Source organism: Mercenaria mercenaria, chromosome 6 (assembly GCF_021730395.1).
Source record: "Mercenaria mercenaria strain notata chromosome 6, MADL_Memer_1, whole genome shotgun sequence".
NCBI lineage: Eukaryota > Metazoa > Mollusca > Bivalvia > Venerida > Veneridae > Mercenaria > Mercenaria mercenaria.
Window position 1 is genome coordinate 15,316,498 of NC_069366.1, and position 22,320 is coordinate 15,338,817.

General features: G+C 34.3%; 1 protein-coding gene and 1 long non-coding RNA gene across 7 annotated transcripts in view; one reads left to right on the forward strand and one right to left on the reverse strand.

Annotated features, from left to right (window-relative positions):
- LOC128545908 (copine-3-like) overlaps positions 1 to 22,320 on the reverse strand; it is a 100,069-nt gene that overhangs the window by 16,567 nt on the left and 61,182 nt on the right. For all 6 annotated transcript variants that reach the window (XM_053545213.1, XM_053545215.1, XM_053545212.1 and 3 more), the window contains exon 9: positions 2,136 to 2,216. In XM_053545213.1, coding sequence (XP_053401188.1) covers positions 2,136 to 2,216 — 81 coding nt within the window. The remainder of the gene's footprint in view (positions 1 to 2,135; positions 2,217 to 22,320) is intronic.
- On the forward strand, positions 6,279 to 21,402 carry LOC123549580 (uncharacterized). Its single transcript, XR_006686059.2, has 2 exons — positions 6,279 to 6,917; positions 20,390 to 21,402. It is a non-coding gene; the product is annotated as an uncharacterized LOC123549580 (long non-coding RNA).

Sequence of the window (22,320 nt, forward strand, 5' to 3'; positions counted from 1 at the left end):
CCCCCAAAAAATGCATTAAATAAGCAGAAAACATAAGTACTGAATAGAAATGAAATTGGATTTATAGTTTACTATTGGATGTAACATCATGATCAAAACTTTTGATCCTGTATGTATTTTTTTTTAATATATATATAGTTTGAACTGTTATTACAAAATATACAACTTACATCAGATGAAGGCCTGTGCCTGAAAATTTTATCAGAGTGACCTTTTTCCTGGCCTGTGTTTTGGACTTAGTAATATTTAGAATGCATAAATCAACTAAATATATATTATATATCTGCAACTTTTACATGTGTTACGGGTACTTTTCTAACCTGAATCCCCAGGTCCTGTGATGGTTAATATGTTTCACATGCCAAATATTCACTTTGCAAGCTATGTTACTGTGAACATAAAATTGAAAGAATGAAAGAAATATACACTGATCAGAAGAAAATTTTAAGCAATATAGTAGCAAGTAAATTTCATGAAAAGAAGGTTAACATGCTGCAGGGAGTGATTAATAACCAAAGGGTACATAAAAGCACAGGTGTGTACTGATATACCATTGTTTCAATACTAAAAAAAAAATAAAACAAGAGCTGTCTCCATGGGATGACACATGCCCCCGATGGCACTTTGAATGAATAGTTATGGCCGATGTTAGAGTTTAGGACCTTTGACCTACGGACCTGGGTTTTGCGCGCAACACGTCGTCTTACTGTGCCACACATTCATGCGTAGTTATTTTAAAATCCATGCAGGAATGACAAAGATATGGACCGGACATGCCCATCATGGCACTATCATGAAATATGACCTTTAACGTCTAAGTGTGACCTTGACTTTTGAGCTACGGACCTGGGTCTTGCGCGCGACACATCTTCTTACTGTGGTACACATTCATGCCAAGTTATTTGAAAATCCATCCATGGATGACAAAGATATGGACCGGACACGAATGCACTATCATGAAAAATGACCTTTAACGTCTAAGTGTGACCTTGACCTTTGAGCTACGGACCTGGGTCTTGCACGCAACACATCGTCTTACTGTGGTACACATTCATGCCAAGTTATTTGAAAATCCATCCATGGATGACAAAGATATGGACCGGACACGAATGCACTATCATGAAAAATGACCTTTAACGTCTAAGTGTGACCTTGACCTTTGAGCTACGGACCTGGGTCTTGCGCGCGACATGTCGTCTTACTGTGGTACACATTCATGCCAAGTTATTTGAAAATCCATCCATGGATGACAAAGATATGGACCGGACACGAAAATTGCGGACAGACTGACAGACCGACAGACTGACAGACGGTTCAAAAACTATATGCCTCCCTTCGGGGGCATAAAAATCCCTACCTACCTACCCTATTTTTTTTTGGCCATGTAACAGGAACCACACGTATTTTTTTTTTGGCCTAATGCAAGTGAATATAACTCATTCTTAATGCAAGTGAATATAACTCACTCTTAATACAAGAGAGGATAACTCACTCTTAATACAAGAGAGGATAACTCACTCTTAATACAAGAGAAGATAACGCATTCTTAATACAAGAGAGGATAATACACTCTTAATACAAGAGAAGACAACTCACTCTTAATATAAGAGAAGATAACTCACTCTTATAAGAGAAGATAACTCACTCTTAATGCAAGTAGATAACTCACTCTTATACAAGAAGATAACTCACTCTTAATGCAAGTAGATAACTCACTCTTATACAAGAAGATAACTCACTCTTAATGCAAGTAGATAACTCACTCTTATACAAGAAGAAAGCTCACTCTTAATATAAGAGAAGATAACTCACTCTTATAAGAGAAGATAACTAACTCTTATACAAGAAGATAAATCACTCTTAATGCAAGTAGATAACTCACTCTTATACAAGAAGATAACTCACTCTTAATGCAAGAAGATAACTCACTCTTAATACAAGAGAAGATAACTCACTTTGTACAAGAGCAGATAACTCACTCTTAATACAAGAGAGGATAACTCACTCTTAATACAAGAGAGGATAACTCACTCTTAATACAAGAGAGGATAACTCACTCTTAATACAAGAGAAGATAACTCACTCTTAATACAAGAGAACACAACTCACTCTTAATACAAGAGGAGATAACTCACCTTGAAGGAATCAACAATAACAAAACCAGAGTTATCATACTTCTTCTTCTTTGCCTTCTTATGCTCGTTTACACACGGAAACTGAAATAAGAAATATACTTTTGTTTGTCCTCTGCATACAAAACATCATAAAGCTGTACTTTAACTATTATTGATCAAAACGAAACATTCAATTAGAGATATACTTGTTACACTATTCACAAGTTCCAGCTGCTGCCCACAGCAAGTGTATTTATACAGATATAGTACAATATGTTCAACTTTATTTATGCAAATCACGATTCAAACTTTTGTACAGCTCTCACCTACATTCGTAATCTTTAGTGATTTATAGCACCATTTAATAAACACATGAATAAAACTTCAAATATTCATAACTGATCAATTTACTTCTTTCAATACAAACAGCAATCAATATTAATACATTTAAAGCCAAGTAAAAATCTATTAAAATTCCAGCTTCCAGTTTAAAGTACATTTAATTTGTTTCACATTCAGTAGATTGAAAATGCCTCTAAATGGTTGTGTGATAGAGGAAACTGTACTGACAGTATATGAGTGCGAGACCCATTTTACCCCTCCCTTCCGTCTCCACATTTCCTCTTGGTCTGACTGACTGATATAGTTTTCCTACAACTTAGGTTATGTTTATGACAATCAGTTGTCCTTAGATCAGTTTTCCAGGATTTCATACCACTAGAAACCACAGGAAACTGACAACTTCTTCTCATTATGCAGAGGTGGAGGACAAATTACGTTTGTGAGATAATTAATTATCTCTAGTCACCATACTGAGATAATGGTTGTGAAAACATAAATATGCTCATTCTAAATACCAGTGTGATTGCAAGTAATATGTCAGGAAGGAAAACTTATGTAATTCATTAAATATATACAACTACTAATTGCTACAGCTTCCTGTTACGCCATAATATTACATACTCTACAAATTTATATGTAAATGCAAAAAAATGCAACAATATGATACGGGAAACACCCATACAATTCAGGGGTGGACCTAGGATTTTGGTTTAGAGGGGATGGAAATTGCAAAAGGGTCTAGGGGCATGCCCATCTTGAAGCTGTTTGGCAAAAACACCTTTATATTATGTATCAGATGTGTATCTAACCCCTAATTTAGCAATAATATTTAACATTATATCATTTTTTTCAGTTTGTAAAGTCCTTTACCAAAATATTTTACACACAGAATCTGCACAAGTTTTATTTTCCGACAGTCATCCAGGACCTCCACTGCAGCAATTATATATACTACTGATAGGGATTTCTTCTGAATGAATGTCTAAAGTATAGAGTTTAGGCCATCAAACATCTAAGCTGGAAAGACTTTCGGGGGCTATCATGGGACCAACCCCATCTAAACCTTCCCATGGAATTGCTGTACATTCTGAGGAAAAATCAGTACCTCATGATAATTCCCTGTAGATATATTAAAGTTTGATACCTCAGGCTCTTTGATTTGTTTCAGAATCCGATAAAACAGTGAAAATGTACCGGTAATAAAATACTACAATCAGTGCCTGATAAATACTGCTGATAGAGTAATTACTATACAACACATGTTACAATAATTATAGCTGACATTTACTGTTATATTCTTGATTCTCTGTGAGTTCTGTTCCTGAGGTGTGTCCATCTTGTACAATAGTTGTGTTTGCGGCTGTTGAAGGATATTTGTGTTCCAATTTGTGTTTGGGTATTGAAGGATATTTAACGGTTTCAAGAAACAATGTAAGTAAAAAGAACAATGGCACCGCTTTCATAAAGCAAGAGTGATGGAATCTTTGTGAAGTTGTTATAATTTGCCAAAACAAACAGAAGTAAATCTAAGCTTTGAACTTCAATATCTTTAAATTTGTATGCTGTCTGGTCTCTTTTTAAAATAACGAAGATACAAAAACTTTTTCAGGAGAAACTAATTAAAATTTCTATCGAAAAATGGATGCAGAAAAAAAATAATACAAAAAATGTACAATGATATAGAAATTACAAGTTAGTCTCTGGCTTTCATTGTTTCAGCCTATATGAAATCTGCACAAGTTGCAATCATGGTGCAAGATTTTTTATCATATGATCAAGTTAGGATTTTTCCAATTTGGTTAGCATTAAATTGTCATTTTCTGTGTTAAATGACCAAACTTTTAGTACTCATCAAGTGTTCATTTCAGGCCAGAAATATATGGATCGTAAACTAAAACAAACAAATATCCACAATTTCTTGTGTTAAAGTGCAGATATACTTGATAAGGCCTAAAAAAAATTGTTTGTTTCCAGTATCCCGACCTACTCTAAATTTTTGGTCTGACCCTAACTGTTTTATGGCCTTGGAGAAATATTTATTCAATATTTTAACAAAAAGTTGCAAAACTGCACTTTTTATGCTTTAAACATGGTCAGTGATGTTTGAAATCAACTTACTGATGCTCTAAAGGCGTAACCCCCTTATTTGTATTCATTTTTTGACACAAAAATAATTAAATTTCCGAAAAGTCCCACTTAATAAAAGAAAATTCAAAAAAAAAAAAAAATTACCTACCTACCTGCCCTAATTCTTTTTAGCACGTTACCGGAAACAAACATTTCTTTTGTGAGGCCTAACCTCACCTCTCTGTTTGAAAGCATATTAGTAACCAAAATCATGTAAAAGTATGAAACAAGTATCAGAATTTAGTGTTTAAATGTCTGATTAAGACAGCTTGACAAGTCTGACATTCTTTTTATTATATTTTTTAAAAGTCTTTGTGACCTACATTGGAAACACAATACAGCTGAAACGGTACAAAAACCTGTATAGGCTTTGATCCTGTGAAAGGTATGCTTTTAAACAATTACACCTTTCGTTGTTAATACTTTCACACATGTGAATATTGTCAAGTTGAGCTGAACAGTATCAATAACTGTGACGCAAATGTTATCAACAGTGTCAGAATTATATCAAACATTATATCATATTTCCCTGCGCTACTAAGGTATATTGTTCACAAGTTTAAACAAATATGTCAGTTGGTAGGAATATCAGGTCAATACGCAGTCAAGGTAAAATTTACAGCATTATTTAGTGGTACAGCAAGTACAAAAATCGTTTTTCTTCAATTGTAATGCATCTTTCAGTTATCAGAAATCTCAATCAATCAACTCGAGCATGAAATAATAATCACATCTAACTGTGGCACGCCTTTGATCCACTCATTTTGCTGTTTAAGTATTCTAACACAGGAGGGATTCTTGCATCGTACCATAGCGACAATATAAACACTCTCTCTCTCTCTCACTAAGGTTATCCTATTCAATCTGAATCAATCGATAATTTTAAAAGCCAAGGTGTTCATAGTGAAGACAGACAGTCATCTTTATAGATGAGGAATAAAAAAAAATAAAGAGATTGTTAACGCAAATTGTTAAGGTATGACTTTATTTAAAATTTAAAATGCCTTTTTAATGTTCATATTCTGCTGAATAATCATGTTTAAATGTACGCATTCTACTTCATAGTAATTCTTTTATAGCCATGCACTTTAAATCTATTCACTTTAATTTATGTTAATTTGTACAATTCAGGAACAATGGGCTAAGATGAAAAGTTAAAAAATATTGTCATGATGATTAAGTGGCAGTATTAAATATTAAAAATATTCTAGCATCATTCTGTAAGCAAAAAATAAAAATTCCCCCCCCCACCCCACAAAAATATAACGCCTACAGTCCTATTGCCAAGTTTAAGTTACAATTTCATGTACCCGTAAGAGTAATAAAGTGTAATAAAGAAGATGAGACAAAACATAAACCTGAAATTTCACACTGTCATTGTTAAAGATTAAACTTTTTAGACACCTTTAAGTTGAAACTATTCTTAGTGTAGTTATCTCATTTATCTCCCCTCAAGATCAAAGATTGTACTTCGATAAAAATTCTGCAGTTACCTCCCTCTAGATCAAAGACTGTACTTCAACAATAAAAATTTTCTGCAGTTATCTCCCCTCTAACAAAACTTGTACTTCAAAATAAATATTCATATTATCTCCCTCACATCAAAAGTATTAACTTCAAAAAAATTCTGCAGTTATCTCCCCTTCTAGATCAAAGATCTACTTCTAACAATTCTCATTTATCTCCCCTCAAGATCAAAGATTGTACTTCGATAAAAATTCTGTAGTTATCTCCCTCTAGATCAAAGATTGTACTTCAACAATAAAAATTTTCTGCAGTTATCTCCCCTCTAGATCAAAGATTGTACTTCAATAAAAAATTCTGCAGTTATCTCCCCTCTAGATCAAAAATTGTACTTCAATAAAAAATTCTGCAGTTATCTCCCCTCTAGATCAAAGATTGTACTTCAATAAAAAATTCTGCAGTTATCTCCCCTCTAGATCAAAGATTGTACTTCAACAAAAAAGACTTTCTGCAATTATCTCCCCTCTAGATCAAAGATTGTATGAACTTCAACATAAATTCTCACTTCAATCATCTCCCCCCTAAATCAAAGTGGCTACTTACTGCAGTTATTTCTCTTACATATCAACATCTGGAGCAGAAAGCTTACCTATTGATCTACCATACCATGTGGAGGTGGTTTAAATGTTGGAGTATATGATTTACCTGGTTATATTGAGTTTATGATTTGAGTCAGAATATTTACACTGGAGATAAACACAGGCACTCTTCAGGTAGAGTGAATATTTATTTAAACCAAATCTCAGAGCAACAAAGTGATGTCGGAATAGTTTTGTGTTTATATCTGGATGAATAACAATTAAAATACATGTAAGTTGAACTCTTTAATATGTCTAAAAAAATATAAAGAAACAATGCTGCTGTTTTCTTTTTCAACAAAAATTCTTAAATAGAAGTAACTTTTGCACTTTTTACAATCCCCAACTGCCACACCCAACTATATCATTTAAGAATAAAAATTGTTTAATTCACTTGGGTATTCCATAACCTAGCAATATTTTTTAAATTTTCCATTATCTTTTTTTTTTTAGAATACATAAGAAATTATTATTGTTTAGTAACACTAATTATTATAACATACTTATGGTTAAGGTAAATATGAAATACCATAATAGTTTATGCCCCATTTTACCATAATAGTTTATGCCATGATTTTGTCTATATTTTATGACAATATACCTACATGTATTAAGTTTCATTCACAGGTGTTACTGTTATCAGTTTTGACTTACTTTTATAGAAATTCACATTTGAAGTGGGTGGGGTAATTTGATATGTAACCAGCCAGGAACACAATCTCCGCCGCGTTTTTAAAAATGGTCCAAACTTTTTACCTGGAACTTTCATGAAAAAATAACTATGCAATAGACATTTACACAACATGTTGCGTTTTAAATTATCTTGAATATTTTTTTCAACACAGAGCCACAAAGTGGCCTAATCAAATTTACTGATTTTCAATGGACGAACTTCACCAAAAATCTAAAACATTTTTTATTAGTTGAGATATTTAGGTGTTATTTTCAGCAGATATTGTAAGCTAAATAAACATTAAAATGACAATATATCAGTACACTCTGATTAATATTGGAAGAGTGGTACACTCTCAAACTAGCGAAAAGTGGGTGGGGTAAATAAACATGCGAAGCTAAACATTCGAAGCAACACAACTATAGGAATTATTATTTTTGCAGTTCAAAAATGGCCTCAGATTATCTACTTCTATCTTAATTATGCGCGTATGAGTGGTGGGGGGCATATAGATTTGGTCTTGTCCGTGCATCCGTGTGTCTGAGCGTCCGTCCGTTGCCCGAAGTTCTTGACGCACCTAGCTCAAAAAGTATTTGATATAAATTGATGAAAAATTGCATGAGTTTTTATCGTGATATGTACTTGCGTACCTTTTTTTTTTTGTTATAGTTCCAGGTAAAAAGTTTTAACCATTTTTAAAAACGCGACGGATATTGTGTTCCTGGCTGGTTACATGTCAAATTACCCCACCCACTTTAAATGTGAATTTCTATAAAAGTAAGTCAAAACTGATAACAGTAACACTTGTGAATGAAACTTAATACATGTAGGTATATTGTCATAAATATAGAGAAAATCAAAGAACATTTTGCGCAGACACCTAACTGCGACCCCCCCTTTTATGTTAATAACAGATGAAACTGCTATGCATAATTACATGGTCAGAAAAGCACTACTTTCAATACTGCACATGAACTTATACAGTTGGAGCCATAAAGGGAGGTAAATAGAGAATAACAGGTTAGTGCCGTAGAGGAGAAAGTTTATCTGGCGAGGTGGAGGAGGTTATCGGGTGAGCCGAAGGCGAACCTGATAACGTCCGGAGCCGAGCCAGATAAACTTTCTCCATCTTAGGCACTAACCTATTATTCTATTTATCTTGTCATTACTTCATTTTCAGATATTTGGCAATTTATTTTACAAAAACAAGAGCTGTCCGTAAGACAGCCAAGCTCGACTATTCGAAATACTGTCACAGAAGCAGGAAATTATTACCCAAAATGTTAAATATCAAAAGAGTTTTAAGTTCGAAAGGGGACATAATTTGACCAAAATGCATATCAGAGTTATGGGACTTGATGCTATCAACTAGTTTTATAACCCCGAAGAAACATGTCAAGTTTCAATTCCATATCTGCATTAGTTTTGGAGATAGTAACTTGCATGTAAAACTTTAACCAAAATTTTCTAAGTCCAAAAGGGGGCATAATTTGCCCAAAATACATGTCAGAGTTATGGGACTTGATTCTGTCAACTAGTTTTATAACCCCGAAGACACATGTGAAGTTTCAATTCAATATCTGCATTAGTTTTGGAGATAGTAACTTGCATGTAAAACTTTAACCAGAATTTTCTAAGTCCAAAAGGGGGCATAATTTGCCCAAAATACATGTCAGAGTTGTGGGACTTGACCCAGTGAGGTAGGTAATTGATCTAGAAAAAGAAAAAATAAGTTTTAAATCCATATGCCTTTTAGTAATAGCTGTATGTACTTGCACGCAAAACTTTAACCAGAATTTTCTAAGTCCAAAAGGGGGCATAATTTGGCCAAAATACATGTCAGAGTTATGGGACTTGATTCTGTCAACTAGTTTTATAACCCCGAAGACACATGTGAAGTTTCAATTCAATATCTGCATTAGTTTTGGAGATAGTAACTTGCATGTAAAACTTTAACCAGAATTTTCTAAGTCCAAAAGGGGGCATAATTTGCCCAAAATACATGTCAGAGTTGTGGGACTTGACCCAGTGAGGTAGGTAATTGATCTAGAAAAAGAAAAAATAAGTTTTAAATCCATATGCCTTTTAGTAATAGCTGTATGTACTTGCACGCAAAACTTTAACCAGAATTTTCTAAGTCCAAAAGGGGGCATAATTTGGCCAAAATGAAGGTCAGAGTTATGGGACTTGCTGCTATCAACTAGTTTTATAACCCCGAAGACACATGTGAAGTTTCAATTCAATATCTACATTAGTTTTGGAGATAGTAACTTGCATGCAAACTTTAACCAGAATTTTCTAAGTCCAAAAGGGGGCATAATTTACTCAAAATACATGTTAGAGTTATGGAACTTGACCCAGTGAGGTTGGTAATTGACCTAGAAAAAGAATAAATAAGTTTCAAAGCTATATGCCTTTAAATGATAGCTGTATGTACTTGCATGCAAAAACTTAACCAAGGTGTGACGCCGACGCCGACGCCGACGCCAGGGTGAGTAGAATAGCTAGACTATTCTTCGAATAGTCGAGCTAATAAGTGTGCGACAACCGCTTTAATGACGTCATATTCGTAATGACGTCACTTATATAATGACGTGATTACCGGCAAAATCGCAATAACTTCTTCGTTTTTGAATAAAAACTCATTATTTGACCACTCATTTTCTTAGTTCGGACATTTCCAACACAATGATGATGGTTTCGTTGCAAAATTTCTTATGACAACAATATCGCTCATAAGGTCACATGATCAACTGACCGTATATCACTGGTCACATGATCAACTGACGGTATATCAAGAAAGATATACGGCACCCTGATATCGGGTCGAAAATACTCCAAGTGACAGGATAATAAAGAATAATGGATTCAATAAAATTTTCTACTATGTTAATCAATATTCAGACCTTTCACAAATACTGGAGGAACCAATTATGGGAAATAGGATTAAGCAAGAAATTGATATAGTTTATGTTCATAACAAAAAATGTGGCAGCCATATTATAAACAATGGCATTATGTGTGTAAGATAAATATGAAATGTCTCACCTTCAGGCAAATCTCTATCTGGACTACCAGTATGGTACCCCCTATTTTTTATATTTCATACTTCTTATACTTAAACAAGAGGGCCATGAAGGCCCTGTATCGCTCACCTGACCTCTTGACCTAAAGATCATTAAGATTAACATTCTGACTAAGTTTCATGAGGATACAGTCATAAATGTGGCTTCTAGAGTGTTAACAAGCTTTTCCTTTGATTTGGCCCGGTGACCTAGTTTTTAACCCCACATGACCCAGATTCAAACCTGACCTAAAGATTATCAAGATTAAAATTCTGACCAAGTTTCATAAAGATACAGTCATAAATGTGGCCTCTAGAGTGTTAACAAGCTTTTCCTTTGATTTGACCTAGTGACCTAGTTTTTTCCCCCACCTAACCTAGATTTGAATGTGACCTATAGATCATCAAGATTAACATTCTGGCCAAGTTTCATTAAGATATGGTCATAAATGTGGCCTCTAGAGTGTTAACAAGCTTTTCCTTTGATTTGACCTAGTGACCTAGTTTTTTCCCCCACCTAACCTAGATTTGAATGTGACCTATAGATCATCAAGATTAACATTCTGGCCAAGTTTCATTAAGATATGGTCATAAATGTGGCCTCTACAGTGTTAACTAGCTTTTCCTTTGATTTGACCTGATGACCTAGTTTTTAGTCCTACATGACCCAGATTCAAACTGGACCTTGAGATCATGAAGATTAACATTCTGACAATGTTTCATGAAGATGATAAATGTGGCCTCTACAGTGTTAACAAGCTTTTCCTTTGATTTGACCTGGTGACCTAGTTTTTAACCCCAGATGACCCAATATAGAACCTGTCCAAGATTTTATTGAGGGTAACATTCTGACCAAGTTTCATTAAGACTGGGCCAAAATTGTGACCTCTTAAGTGTTAACAAGCTTTTCCTTTGATTTGACCTAGTGGCCTAGTTTTAGACCCCAGATGATCCAATAGCGAACTTGTCCAAGATTTTGTTTAGGGTAACATTCTGACCAAGTTTCATTAACATTGGGCCAAAATTGTGACCTCTAGAGTGTTAACAAGCTTTTCCTTTGATTTGAACTGGTGACCTAGTTTTTGACCCCAGCTGACCCAATATCAAACTCATCCAAGACTTTATTGAGGGTAACATTCTGACCAAGTTTAATTAAGATTGGGCCAAAATTGTGACCTCTAGAGTGTTAACAAGCTTTTCCTTTGATTTGACCTGGTGACCTAGTTTTTGACCCAATATCGAACTCATCCAAGATTTTCATTCTGACCAAGGTTCATTAAGATTGGACCAAAACTGTGACCTCTAGAGTGTTAACAGTCAAATTGTTGACGACGACGGATGGACGACTGACAGACGACGGACGACGGACACAGGGCAATCACAAAAGCTCACCTTTGAGCACTTCGTGCTCAGGTGAGCTAAAAGTTGCATACGACATCGGGAGAAATAAGACTCATGAACGGACATTCTAAACTTCTTTTACTTTCGATATTCATCAAAATTTGTGTATTTTGCTAGTTGAAATTACAGTAGAATCAAACTGCATTGATATATACTTGTTATTATACTAAACAACAGTCTAATTTAAATTTTGCACAAAGATATCTAGGGCACTTTTCACGTGCTGGGTAATCAGCTGGCCGCTTAGGAACGCCTTTGGGACATTACACAGGATCCATACACTTTATTAATTAGTTTTAACACTTCACTGATTCTCATTACCTGTGTGCACTCGCCGTGACGTAATTTGTTGATCAAAAAATCGTCGAGGCATGTCAACAGGAAAATTGGTGGGATATAGCGGAAGATCAAAGGCAAAGAGGGCACATTTTCAGGGCAGCGTGGCGGCAGTAAAAAAGGGCAGGGCGGAGCGCCCCGCTGCATCGCTCTAGAAACAAGAGCTCGTCGAACACTAAATGCCCCCCTTGATGCATTTAGTAATTGCACAAGGAACAGAAATTATATGCTTACTGTAAACAACAGTACTACCATTCTGGTTTAATCTGACCTTGACCTTTAACCTATTAACCTAACAAGAGATTACAGATTGATCTTGGCGCCATCCAGTGAGCCATTTTTGAATGTTCCAAATTTTAAGACTAGCTCAAGGTCAAAATCAAAGTCAAATTTCATTTAGGTACAAAACAATGTGTATGTGGTCCAAATTTGAAAGCAGTGGCTTGAGAAATGTGAAAGCAGGTCACTAGATCAATTTCAAGGTAAAGTTCATTTCGGTAAACAGAACTATGCATGTGCTTCAAATTTGGAGGCTGTAGCTTGAGAAATGTGAAATTAGGTAATAGATAAAAATCAATGTAAAATTTCAATTCAGAACACAAAAATATGCATGCAGTCCAAATTTGAAGCCTGTACCTTCAAAAAAGTGAAAGTAGGTCACTAGGTCAATCTTAAGATCAAAGTTCATTTCGGTACACAAAACTATGCATGTAGTTCAAATTTGAAGGCTGTAGCTTGAGAAATGTGAAAGTAGGTCACCAGGTCAAAATCAAGGTCAAATTTTATTTCGGAACACAAAACTATGCAAGTGGTCAAAATTTGAAGCCTGTACCTTCAGAAATGTGAAAGTAGGTCACTAGGTCAATCTCAAGATCAAAGTTCATTTCAGTACACAGAAGTACGCTTGTGGTTCAAATTTGAAGGCTGTAGCTTGAGAAATGTGAAACAAGGTCACTAGGCCAAAATCAAGGTCAAATTTTCTTTTGGAACAAAAAACTATGCATGTGGTCCAAATTTGAAACCTATACCTTCAAAAATGTGAAAGTAGGTCACTAGGTCAATAACAAGGTCAAAGTTTTTTTCAGTACACAAACCTATGTATGTGGTCCAAATTTGAAGGCTGTAGGTACAGAAATGTGAAAGTAGGTCACTAGGTCAAGATCAAGGTCAACTCATGTCAAGGTTCATCTTGCCACTCAAAACTATACATGTGGTCCAAATTTGAATGATGTAAGTCCCTATATAAGTCTATATGAACCATTTGACCTCTGAGGCAAGGCCACATTTGACCCGAGAGGGATAACTTGAACAAACTTGGTAGAGAACCACTAAATGATGCTACATTACAAAATACCAAAGCCATAGACTTTGCGGTTTGGACAAGAAGATTTTCAAAGTTTTTCCCTATATAAGTATATGTAAACCATGTGACCCCCAGGGCGGAGCCATATTTGACCCTAGGGGAATAATTTGAATAATCTTAGTAGAGGATCACTAGATGATGTCATATACAAAATATCAAAGCCCTAGGCCCTGTGGTTTTGGACAAGAGGTTTTTCAATTTTTTTTCCTATATAAGTCTATATAAAGCATGTGACCCTAGGGGTGGGGCCATATTTGACCCCAGGGAAATAATCTGAACAATCTTGGTAGAGGACCACTAGATTTTGCTACATACCAAATATCAAAGCCCTAGGCCCTATGGTTTTGGACAAGAAGATCAGAAACCATTTAACTGTTCCTGGCCAATGTGACCTTGACCTTTGACCTTATGACCTCAAAATCAATAGGGGTCATCTGCTGGTCATGCCCAACCTAACTATCAACTTTCCTGACACTAAGCCCACGCGTTCTTGAGTTATTGCCTGGAAACCATTTTACTGTTCCTGGTCACTGTGACCTTGACCTTTAACATACTGACCTCAAAATCAATAGGGGTCATCTGCTGGTCATTACCAACCCCCCTATCAACTTTCATGATCCTAGGCCCAAGTGTTCTTGAGTTATCATCCAGAAACCGTTTTACTGTTCAGGGTCACTGTGACCTTGACCTTTGACATACTGACCTCAAAATCAATAGGGGTCATCTGCTGATCATGACCAACCTCCCTATCAACTTTCATGATCCTAGGCCCAAGTGTTCTTTAGTTATCATCCGGAAACCATTTTACTATTCAGGGTCACTGTGACCTTGACCTTTGACATACAGACCTCAAAATCAATAGGGGTCATCTGCAGGTGATGTCCAACCTCCCTATCAACTTTCATGATCCTAGGCCCAAGCGTTCTTGAGTTATCATCCGGAAACGGATAGGTCTACATTCCGACCGACCGACCGACAGACCAACCGACCGACATCTGCAAAACAATATACCCCTCCTTTTTCAAAGGGGGGCATAATAACACTAATAACTTTCAATAAGATTGTCCATAATTTTTCCCACAGAATATAATAAACATTCTGTCTAACATGAATCATGGAAGAGCTAGAGTGTAAACATAACCAAAATCTCCTTTTTGTACTAAATGTAATTAAAGGCATGTAACTCTAGATCTTACAGCTATATATATTATGTGTAAATATTATTAGGATTCGATAATAAATAAGGTGCTTAGTATAATATAGCATTTCTGCTAGAGCAAGGGCTCACAACTTTGGCCCTAAAGGGCTGATTTGCCCAGAATTGAAATTCACAGTCATCTTATGATAAGGTCATACACATTTTTGTAAGTATAAAGAGGCTTGGTGAAAAAATGATTGTGCTAGATTGTAAACAACACACTGGTAAAATATGTTCTTTTTTTATAAATCAATGTACTCAGATTTAGCAAATAACTGGCTGAGATTTGGCCATATATCCAAATGTCCAAATATATCCATATGTCCAAATTTGATAAAGATTGCTTTTAAAACCTGTATTCTAATATATAAGCAAACTAATTGTGAATGTTGGACAATGTAAGTATTAGTACATCCAAGGATCATGAAAAAGTGAGCTCAAAATTGCAAATACCTAAAAAAAAATGACAGATTACTTACTAGATATTATTTTTTGTGTGAAAATATTCATGTATAACCATGGTAACAAAAACCCTTGTCTCAACTACTAGTAAAATTACAAACTCTGCATAAACATAAATACATTCATATATCATTACTACATCGTAACTAAGTTGTAAAGTATGTCTGATGTCAAATTCAAGCATTTTAAACGCCCACATTTTATTACGGGGTACATTTGGGGTACATTTAGGGTGTTATAAACTTTATACTTGAATGTAAAATAAGCGATCTCTGTATTGCCAATTTTAGCAGACACGTTATTTAAAGTCTGCTTTCAATTTAATTTGTACTTATTCAAAACTGTGTTTCCGCATAGAAAAGTCATAATGAAACATTATATATGTATGGGAAAATGCTAATTAGTTACCAGATAGCAAAGTACAGCTTGAATTACTCGACCTACCAAAGCAAATATCAACACACTCAACCAGTTTCAATATTTGCATAAAAATCAAACAGGTTACACCCAATAGAATTGTATTGGATACTGCATTTAACTTACAAAATAATAATAATATGATTTAGAATGAAGAAACAATTCTTCCTAGTAACAAGAGCTATGTTAATTAATTCAAAAGTGATACTGTATTTGCATAATTATCAACCAAACTTATCCTGATTTTAGACATTAAGAATGTTTCTTCGATAACTTGTATCTCAAATTATTAGTTTTGTTTCAAGCTGCTTGTTTTTACATTAGTATACTAGTTTTATAGTAATCTTAAACTACTATAAGTCCCTCTAACATAAACGTTAAGATGAGACATAAAATCTCAAGTCAACTGTATAGATAATGGAACATTGAACAAGAAAAATGTGTTCATGAAACAATAAATTATTGCAACTGTATGTTTTATGAAGCATATAAAAAGTTCTGCATAAAAGGACTGTAACGTACATCACATAAATTTCTTCAATGGCAGAGAAACCATTCAACTTTATATATATTTTGTTTTTCTGCATCTATATTTTTTACATACAATGTTAAATGATTCCGCAATGCTGCATAATCACATTTTTAATTTTTTTATTAATAAAGCCACATTTTCTACTTATTCTCTGAAAAATATAACAATTCTTATACTTTGATATATTTGCTGATAAAATATGGAGCATAATAATTTCAACTACTTGCATTTAGCGACCACTTTCCTGTCTGTTTTACTCGCAAGCTTTCAAACAAATCAAGAAATGGCCCATTACATTCAACAATCAAATACAGGTCTTATAAAAACTTCAAAGAACAAGAATTTTTACATGACCTAGAAAGGCAACCATGGTCCGTGATAGACATTTATGATGACGCAGATGATGCCCTAGACACATTTCTTAAAATCTTTCTTGAAGTTATGAATCAGCATCTGCCCAAGAAAGAGCGTCGGGTTAAGTATAAACAACAACCAGACTGGTTTAGCCCAGAAATCAAGAATGCAATAAACTCAAAAACTCAAGCTAAGAGGTCAAAAAACCAAGGTGAATTCAAGTTCTGGAGAAAAAAAGTAAAATCTCTTACCAAAGAGGCAAAAAAGTCATTTTACTCACAAAATATCAACAACAGTAAGAAAGACACTAAGAAGTTATGGAAACATCTCCAAGATTTATCTGGTAAAAGTAAAAATTATCAAACCAATTTACATTAATGACGATAATGGAAACCCAATAATAGATCCAAAGGCAACTGCTGAAGTATTTAACACTTTTTTTGCAAATGTTTTTAAAACAGTACCAAATCCACCAGAACATCTTACACCTGAAAGTGAAAAAATCATTAAAGAATTTGTTGAAAGTACAGTTCAAATACAACCCATCACTGAAGAATTCATACTAGAGGAATTAAAATCACTAGATGAGTCGAAGGCAACTGGGTTAGATGACATAGGCTCCAGAATATTAAAGATAAGTCATCAAATAATAGCTCAACCTCTCACAAAGATAATTAACCTAAGTTTAACACAATGCAAATTTCCAGGAAAGTTTAAAACAGCCAAAATAACACCAATTTATAAAAAGCATTCAAAATCTGACAAATCTAAACTATAGACCAATATCAATACTTCCAATATTATCTAAGCTTATTGAAAGGCATGTTTCAAATCAAATAAAGGATTTCTTGGAAACTTATCATCTTCTGCATTCCAAACAATCAGGCTTTCGAGCAAATCACTCCTGTGAGACTGCACTTACAAATATAATTGATGACTGGATTAATGCCATTAATAAAAACTCTTTTGTTGGCACTATATTTCTAGATCTAACAAAAGCGTTTGACCTTGTAAACCACTCTTTGTTAATAGAAATATTATACCTGTATAAGTTCAGTGAAACCTCTGTTAAATGGTTATCATCGTATTTAGAGAACCGCTCTCAACAAGTATGTGTATCTGGACAGCTTTCTTCTCCCAAAGAAATTTCTGCGGGAGTTCCACAAGGCTCTGTTCTTGGGCCTATACTTTTTATACTATATATAAATGACCTTCCTTTACACACACATAATTCATCCATTGACATGTTTGCTGATGATGCAACAATGTCTGCATTTTGTAAAACTGTGACTGAAGTACACAACACCCTGCAATCTGACATTAACAAAGTAGATGAATGGTGCAAAGAAAACTCAATGCTTCCAAACATATCTAAAACTAAAACTATGTATATCACAGCCTCTTATAACAACAATAAAATTAAAAATCACATCAGTTCTAATAGCATACAAATGCAGGGTCAGCCCCTATCATATTCATCACATGAAAAGCTGTTAGGAGTACATGTTGATGAACATCTGAACTGGAAGATCCAAGTTGAACAAACTATGAAAAAAATGCAATTCCAATTTATATCTTCTTTTACGAATAAAATCTTACCTGAACCTACATTCAAGAAAACTATTTTTCAATTCTTACATTTTACCGCACCTTGATTATTGTTGTACTATATGGGGGAACTGTACTGATGAGCTTCTAGAATCTGTCTTAAAATTTCAAAAACGTGCCGCAAGAATCATACTTGACAAAGAATATAATGCTCCATCAGCTAAATTGTTTAAAGAATTAAAATGGATGACTTTTTCTGAAAGAATAAAGTATAAAAAGGCAATCCTTGTTTATAAATCCATTAAAGATCACTCTACTGAACACCTTGCTTCAAAATTTATTGAAAAACAAACAAGTGATCGCCAGCTTAGATCAAATGAAAACAATTGAAATTAAAGTACCAAAGCCAAGAATTGAATTCTTTCGTAAATCATTACAGTACTCTGGAGCTGTAATTTGGAACAACATTCCTATACATATACGCTCCTTAGATACGTTAGAAAAATTCAGAAGATCATATCTTAAGTGGCACTTCTCTGTTATATATAATTAGATTACAAAGCAATATTAATAGTCACATGTTGTCATATTTTGAGTTTTTCTTGATTTGATATATTTTATATGTTTAGGTTGTACATTTTTACATAAAATTGATTCATTGTCATTGCCTTTTACTTCTGTCCATATTATAATGTTCTCCTTTCAGGTTTGTTATATCTGTATATAGTTTTATTACATGTATGTTTGATGTTCTGTACATAGTTATACATTGTATACAGTGGACCATATTGTTAATCGGTTTTTGAAAAATGTATCCAATGCCGTATATGTTATCCACTTTAAATAAAGTCGTTACTTACTTACTATTTTATAACATATGGTATTAATATAAATATTGTATTCATAATGCAGATTAAAAAATAACATTTTATTTTTGTATTAATCAATACAATTTAAATATCTCATATATCTTTTCTGAATACATTTTAAACTAGAGCTATCACTAAAGGTGATGAATGTACCCCCCCCCCCCACACCCGCATGCACTGACACAGTACATTGCAATTTGATGCACACAAGATTGCATAATTATGTGGACTGTATGTATACAGTATAGTAACAAAAAACAAAGTCCCATAACTATGCAGAATATTTATCTAAAAGAACGTAACATGCACCATGCACAACTAGGGTTGGTACTGATCACTTGTGTGAAGTTTCATTAAATTGTGTGTAAGGGTTCGGAAGATTAGGCGCACACAAGATTGCATATGCAGACTGTATGTACATAGTATGTTAACAAGAAACAGTCCCATAACTCTGCAATTTTTGTTGTTGAAAGAACCTAACATGCCCCATGCACAACTACTGTTGTTACTGATCACTTGTGTGAAGTTTCATTAAATTGTGTCAAGGGGATAAGGAGAGATGGTGCGCACAAGATTGTGTCTATGTATATAGTAAAGTAACAAAAAGCAAAGTCCTGTAACTCTGCAATTTTTTTTTCTGAAAGAACCTTACATGTCCCATGCACAACTACTGTTGTTACTGATCACTTGTGTGAAGTTTCATTAAATTGTGTCATGGGGATGAGGAGAGATGGTGCGCACAAGATTGTGTCTATGTATATAGTATAGTAACAAAAAACAAAGTCCCGTAACTCTGCAATTTTTTTTCTGAAAGAACCTAACATGCCCCATGCACAACTACTGTTGTTACTGATCACTTGTGTGAAGTTTCATTAAATTGTGTCAAGGGGATGAGGAGAGATGGTGCGCACAAGATTGTGTCTATGGACAGATGGACAGACAGACAGATGGATGGACAGACAACCTGAAACCAGTATACCCCCTTTACAACTTTGTTGTCGGGGGGTACAAAAAATAATCTAACAATAGTGAAGAAAGTTTATGGTGTTATAACTTCTGGCCCACAGTAATACCTTGAATTTTGATTCCTTTACATATTACATACACCCATACCCTACTAAATTTCTATAATGAACTTTTTCATCTTTCAATTTGGACAGTACCTTTAACTGTTAAAAGGGGTATTCACTGAAAATTTACTGACTGAATAGCAAACAGTGTTGACCAAGATTAGACTGCACGGATGAGCAGGCTGATCTTGGTCTGCACTGGTCGCAAAGGCAGAAGGCTAGAGGTTAAAATCATCTTTGATAATTTAATCAAATCAGACAAGTGTCATCAAGAAATCATCATAACTTTAAGACTGACAATGTCGAAAGGGTTTGGATATATATGTATTTAAATGTTAGCAGATAGTTGATCCTTTTTTATTGAAAATGAAGGTTTATATTCAGTTAAGTAATCACTGTCTTGTTTGTATTTTTCAGAAACAACAGAATCTGATGTGAATAAACAAACAGTTTAAAACACTCAGTACATAACAGAAAATCTTAATTGAAACAAACTAGCAGATAACAAACTGCATCATGGGACAAGGAGAAGGTCAAGGTGAAGGCAAAGGTCAAGGTGGTGGTTTGTGTCCCGGCTTACTGTGGGCCATCCTCTGGTTCATCATTCTTATATTTCTCGGATGGCCGATTGCATTCTTTGTAGCATGGTGGTACATATTTCTGCTTCCATTCTCAGCGTGTATTGAGCCCCTTAAAGGGGCTTGTGAGGCCCTGTTGTCGGTTGTTAAACTACCATTGACATGCGCAGAAAATATGATAGCAATGAAACCACTGTGTGGTTAAAATGTAGATTTTTTTATAAACGCTCAAAGACATAGAAAAGTGACTAATTTAAATAATAGCATAGAACTCACTTTGCAGTGAAAACATGGATTCCAAAGACAAGGAATATACATAATGAAGAAACTGTGAAAACAAACAGACCAGCAAACTACAAACTGACCCAACATGAAACAAAAGCGTATGCACTATAACTAGAGAGATAATTGGATTTACCGACATCTTTGTATATTTTTTCATAATAATAGCTTAACCAGTGAAAACTATATTTTAAAGAAAAGAAACTTTTCATTTGTTTATCAATTACATTGTAACTAAATGTTTTCTACTTGCCAAAGTACACTTACTGAACAGAAATACATAAGTGAATCTCCATAAACTTGTATTATATATCATTTATATACGTATTTATTGAATGCTATACAGGCTACTCCTGAAGTCTGGAGGTAGACAATGAGTTTTATTTATTCCTGTTATATGGAAGAGTAAAATCTGTTAATGAACAGTCATAAAATCTTTGAACCTTAGGATCAAGAAGTAAATTCTTTGCCTCTAAAATTGTGAAACGTTTTCTTCTAAAATGTAGTCAATATTGCACTGATATTCATGTATGTTTGTATTTTATGTAACAGTAAACAAAGTCAACCACCTATTTGTTTTTTGTTATAAATAATTTCCTAAAGTGCCTATGTAAAAGGAAGTAATATGATCATAAAACTGCAAAAAACTGGCTCTTATCTCAGTTCTTTTGGATAATAATGATACCATATATAACTAGAATTGTGTACATTACCTCAGGACATGGAAGCCCCAAAATACTGTGCCATCCTCTATATGGCAAAAACTATCAAAGAGCCTTAACTGTAGTAAAAATAATCACAGAAAAAATTCTTTCCTTTATGGTCATCTGCACATGAAACTTGTTCATTGTTCAAATCAGGCTAATAATGTGTCAAGAGCTGGACATACAAGACTCTTCTTTATATTCCATATAGAAAAAGCTATCAAAGGGCCATAACTGCAGTAAAAATAATCACAGAAAAAAATCCTTCCTTAATGGTAATCTAAACATCAGGCATGTTCATCTGTGAAAGTTTTAAGCAAATCAGGCTACTACTAGTGTAGGAGTAGGACACACAAGATTTCTGGATGTACATAATCCATGTACAGACGTACACACATATGGAAAGCTGCAATGCTATTTGCCCCCTACATAAATCTGTGGGAGCATAACAAGAGCTGTCTATAAGTCATCGCGCTCCACTATTAGGCAATTTGACAGTAAAATGAATTTATGTCTCCAATTTAAAAAAAACATTAAGTATGAAAGGGGCATCATTTGGTCAAAAATACAAATCAGAGTTACGGGGATTATTGACACACATGCAGTTGATGATGAGAAAGAATCATTTTTCAAGTCATTATCTTATATTGTACTAACCCCTGTCAAATGTTTATTATACTTCATGAAGTACTCAAGAAGCATTCATGACTTCTTCATGAGGAGACTTCATGAAGTCTTCATGACAAAAACAATAAGTGCAAATGAGACAAATGCATCAGCAGCT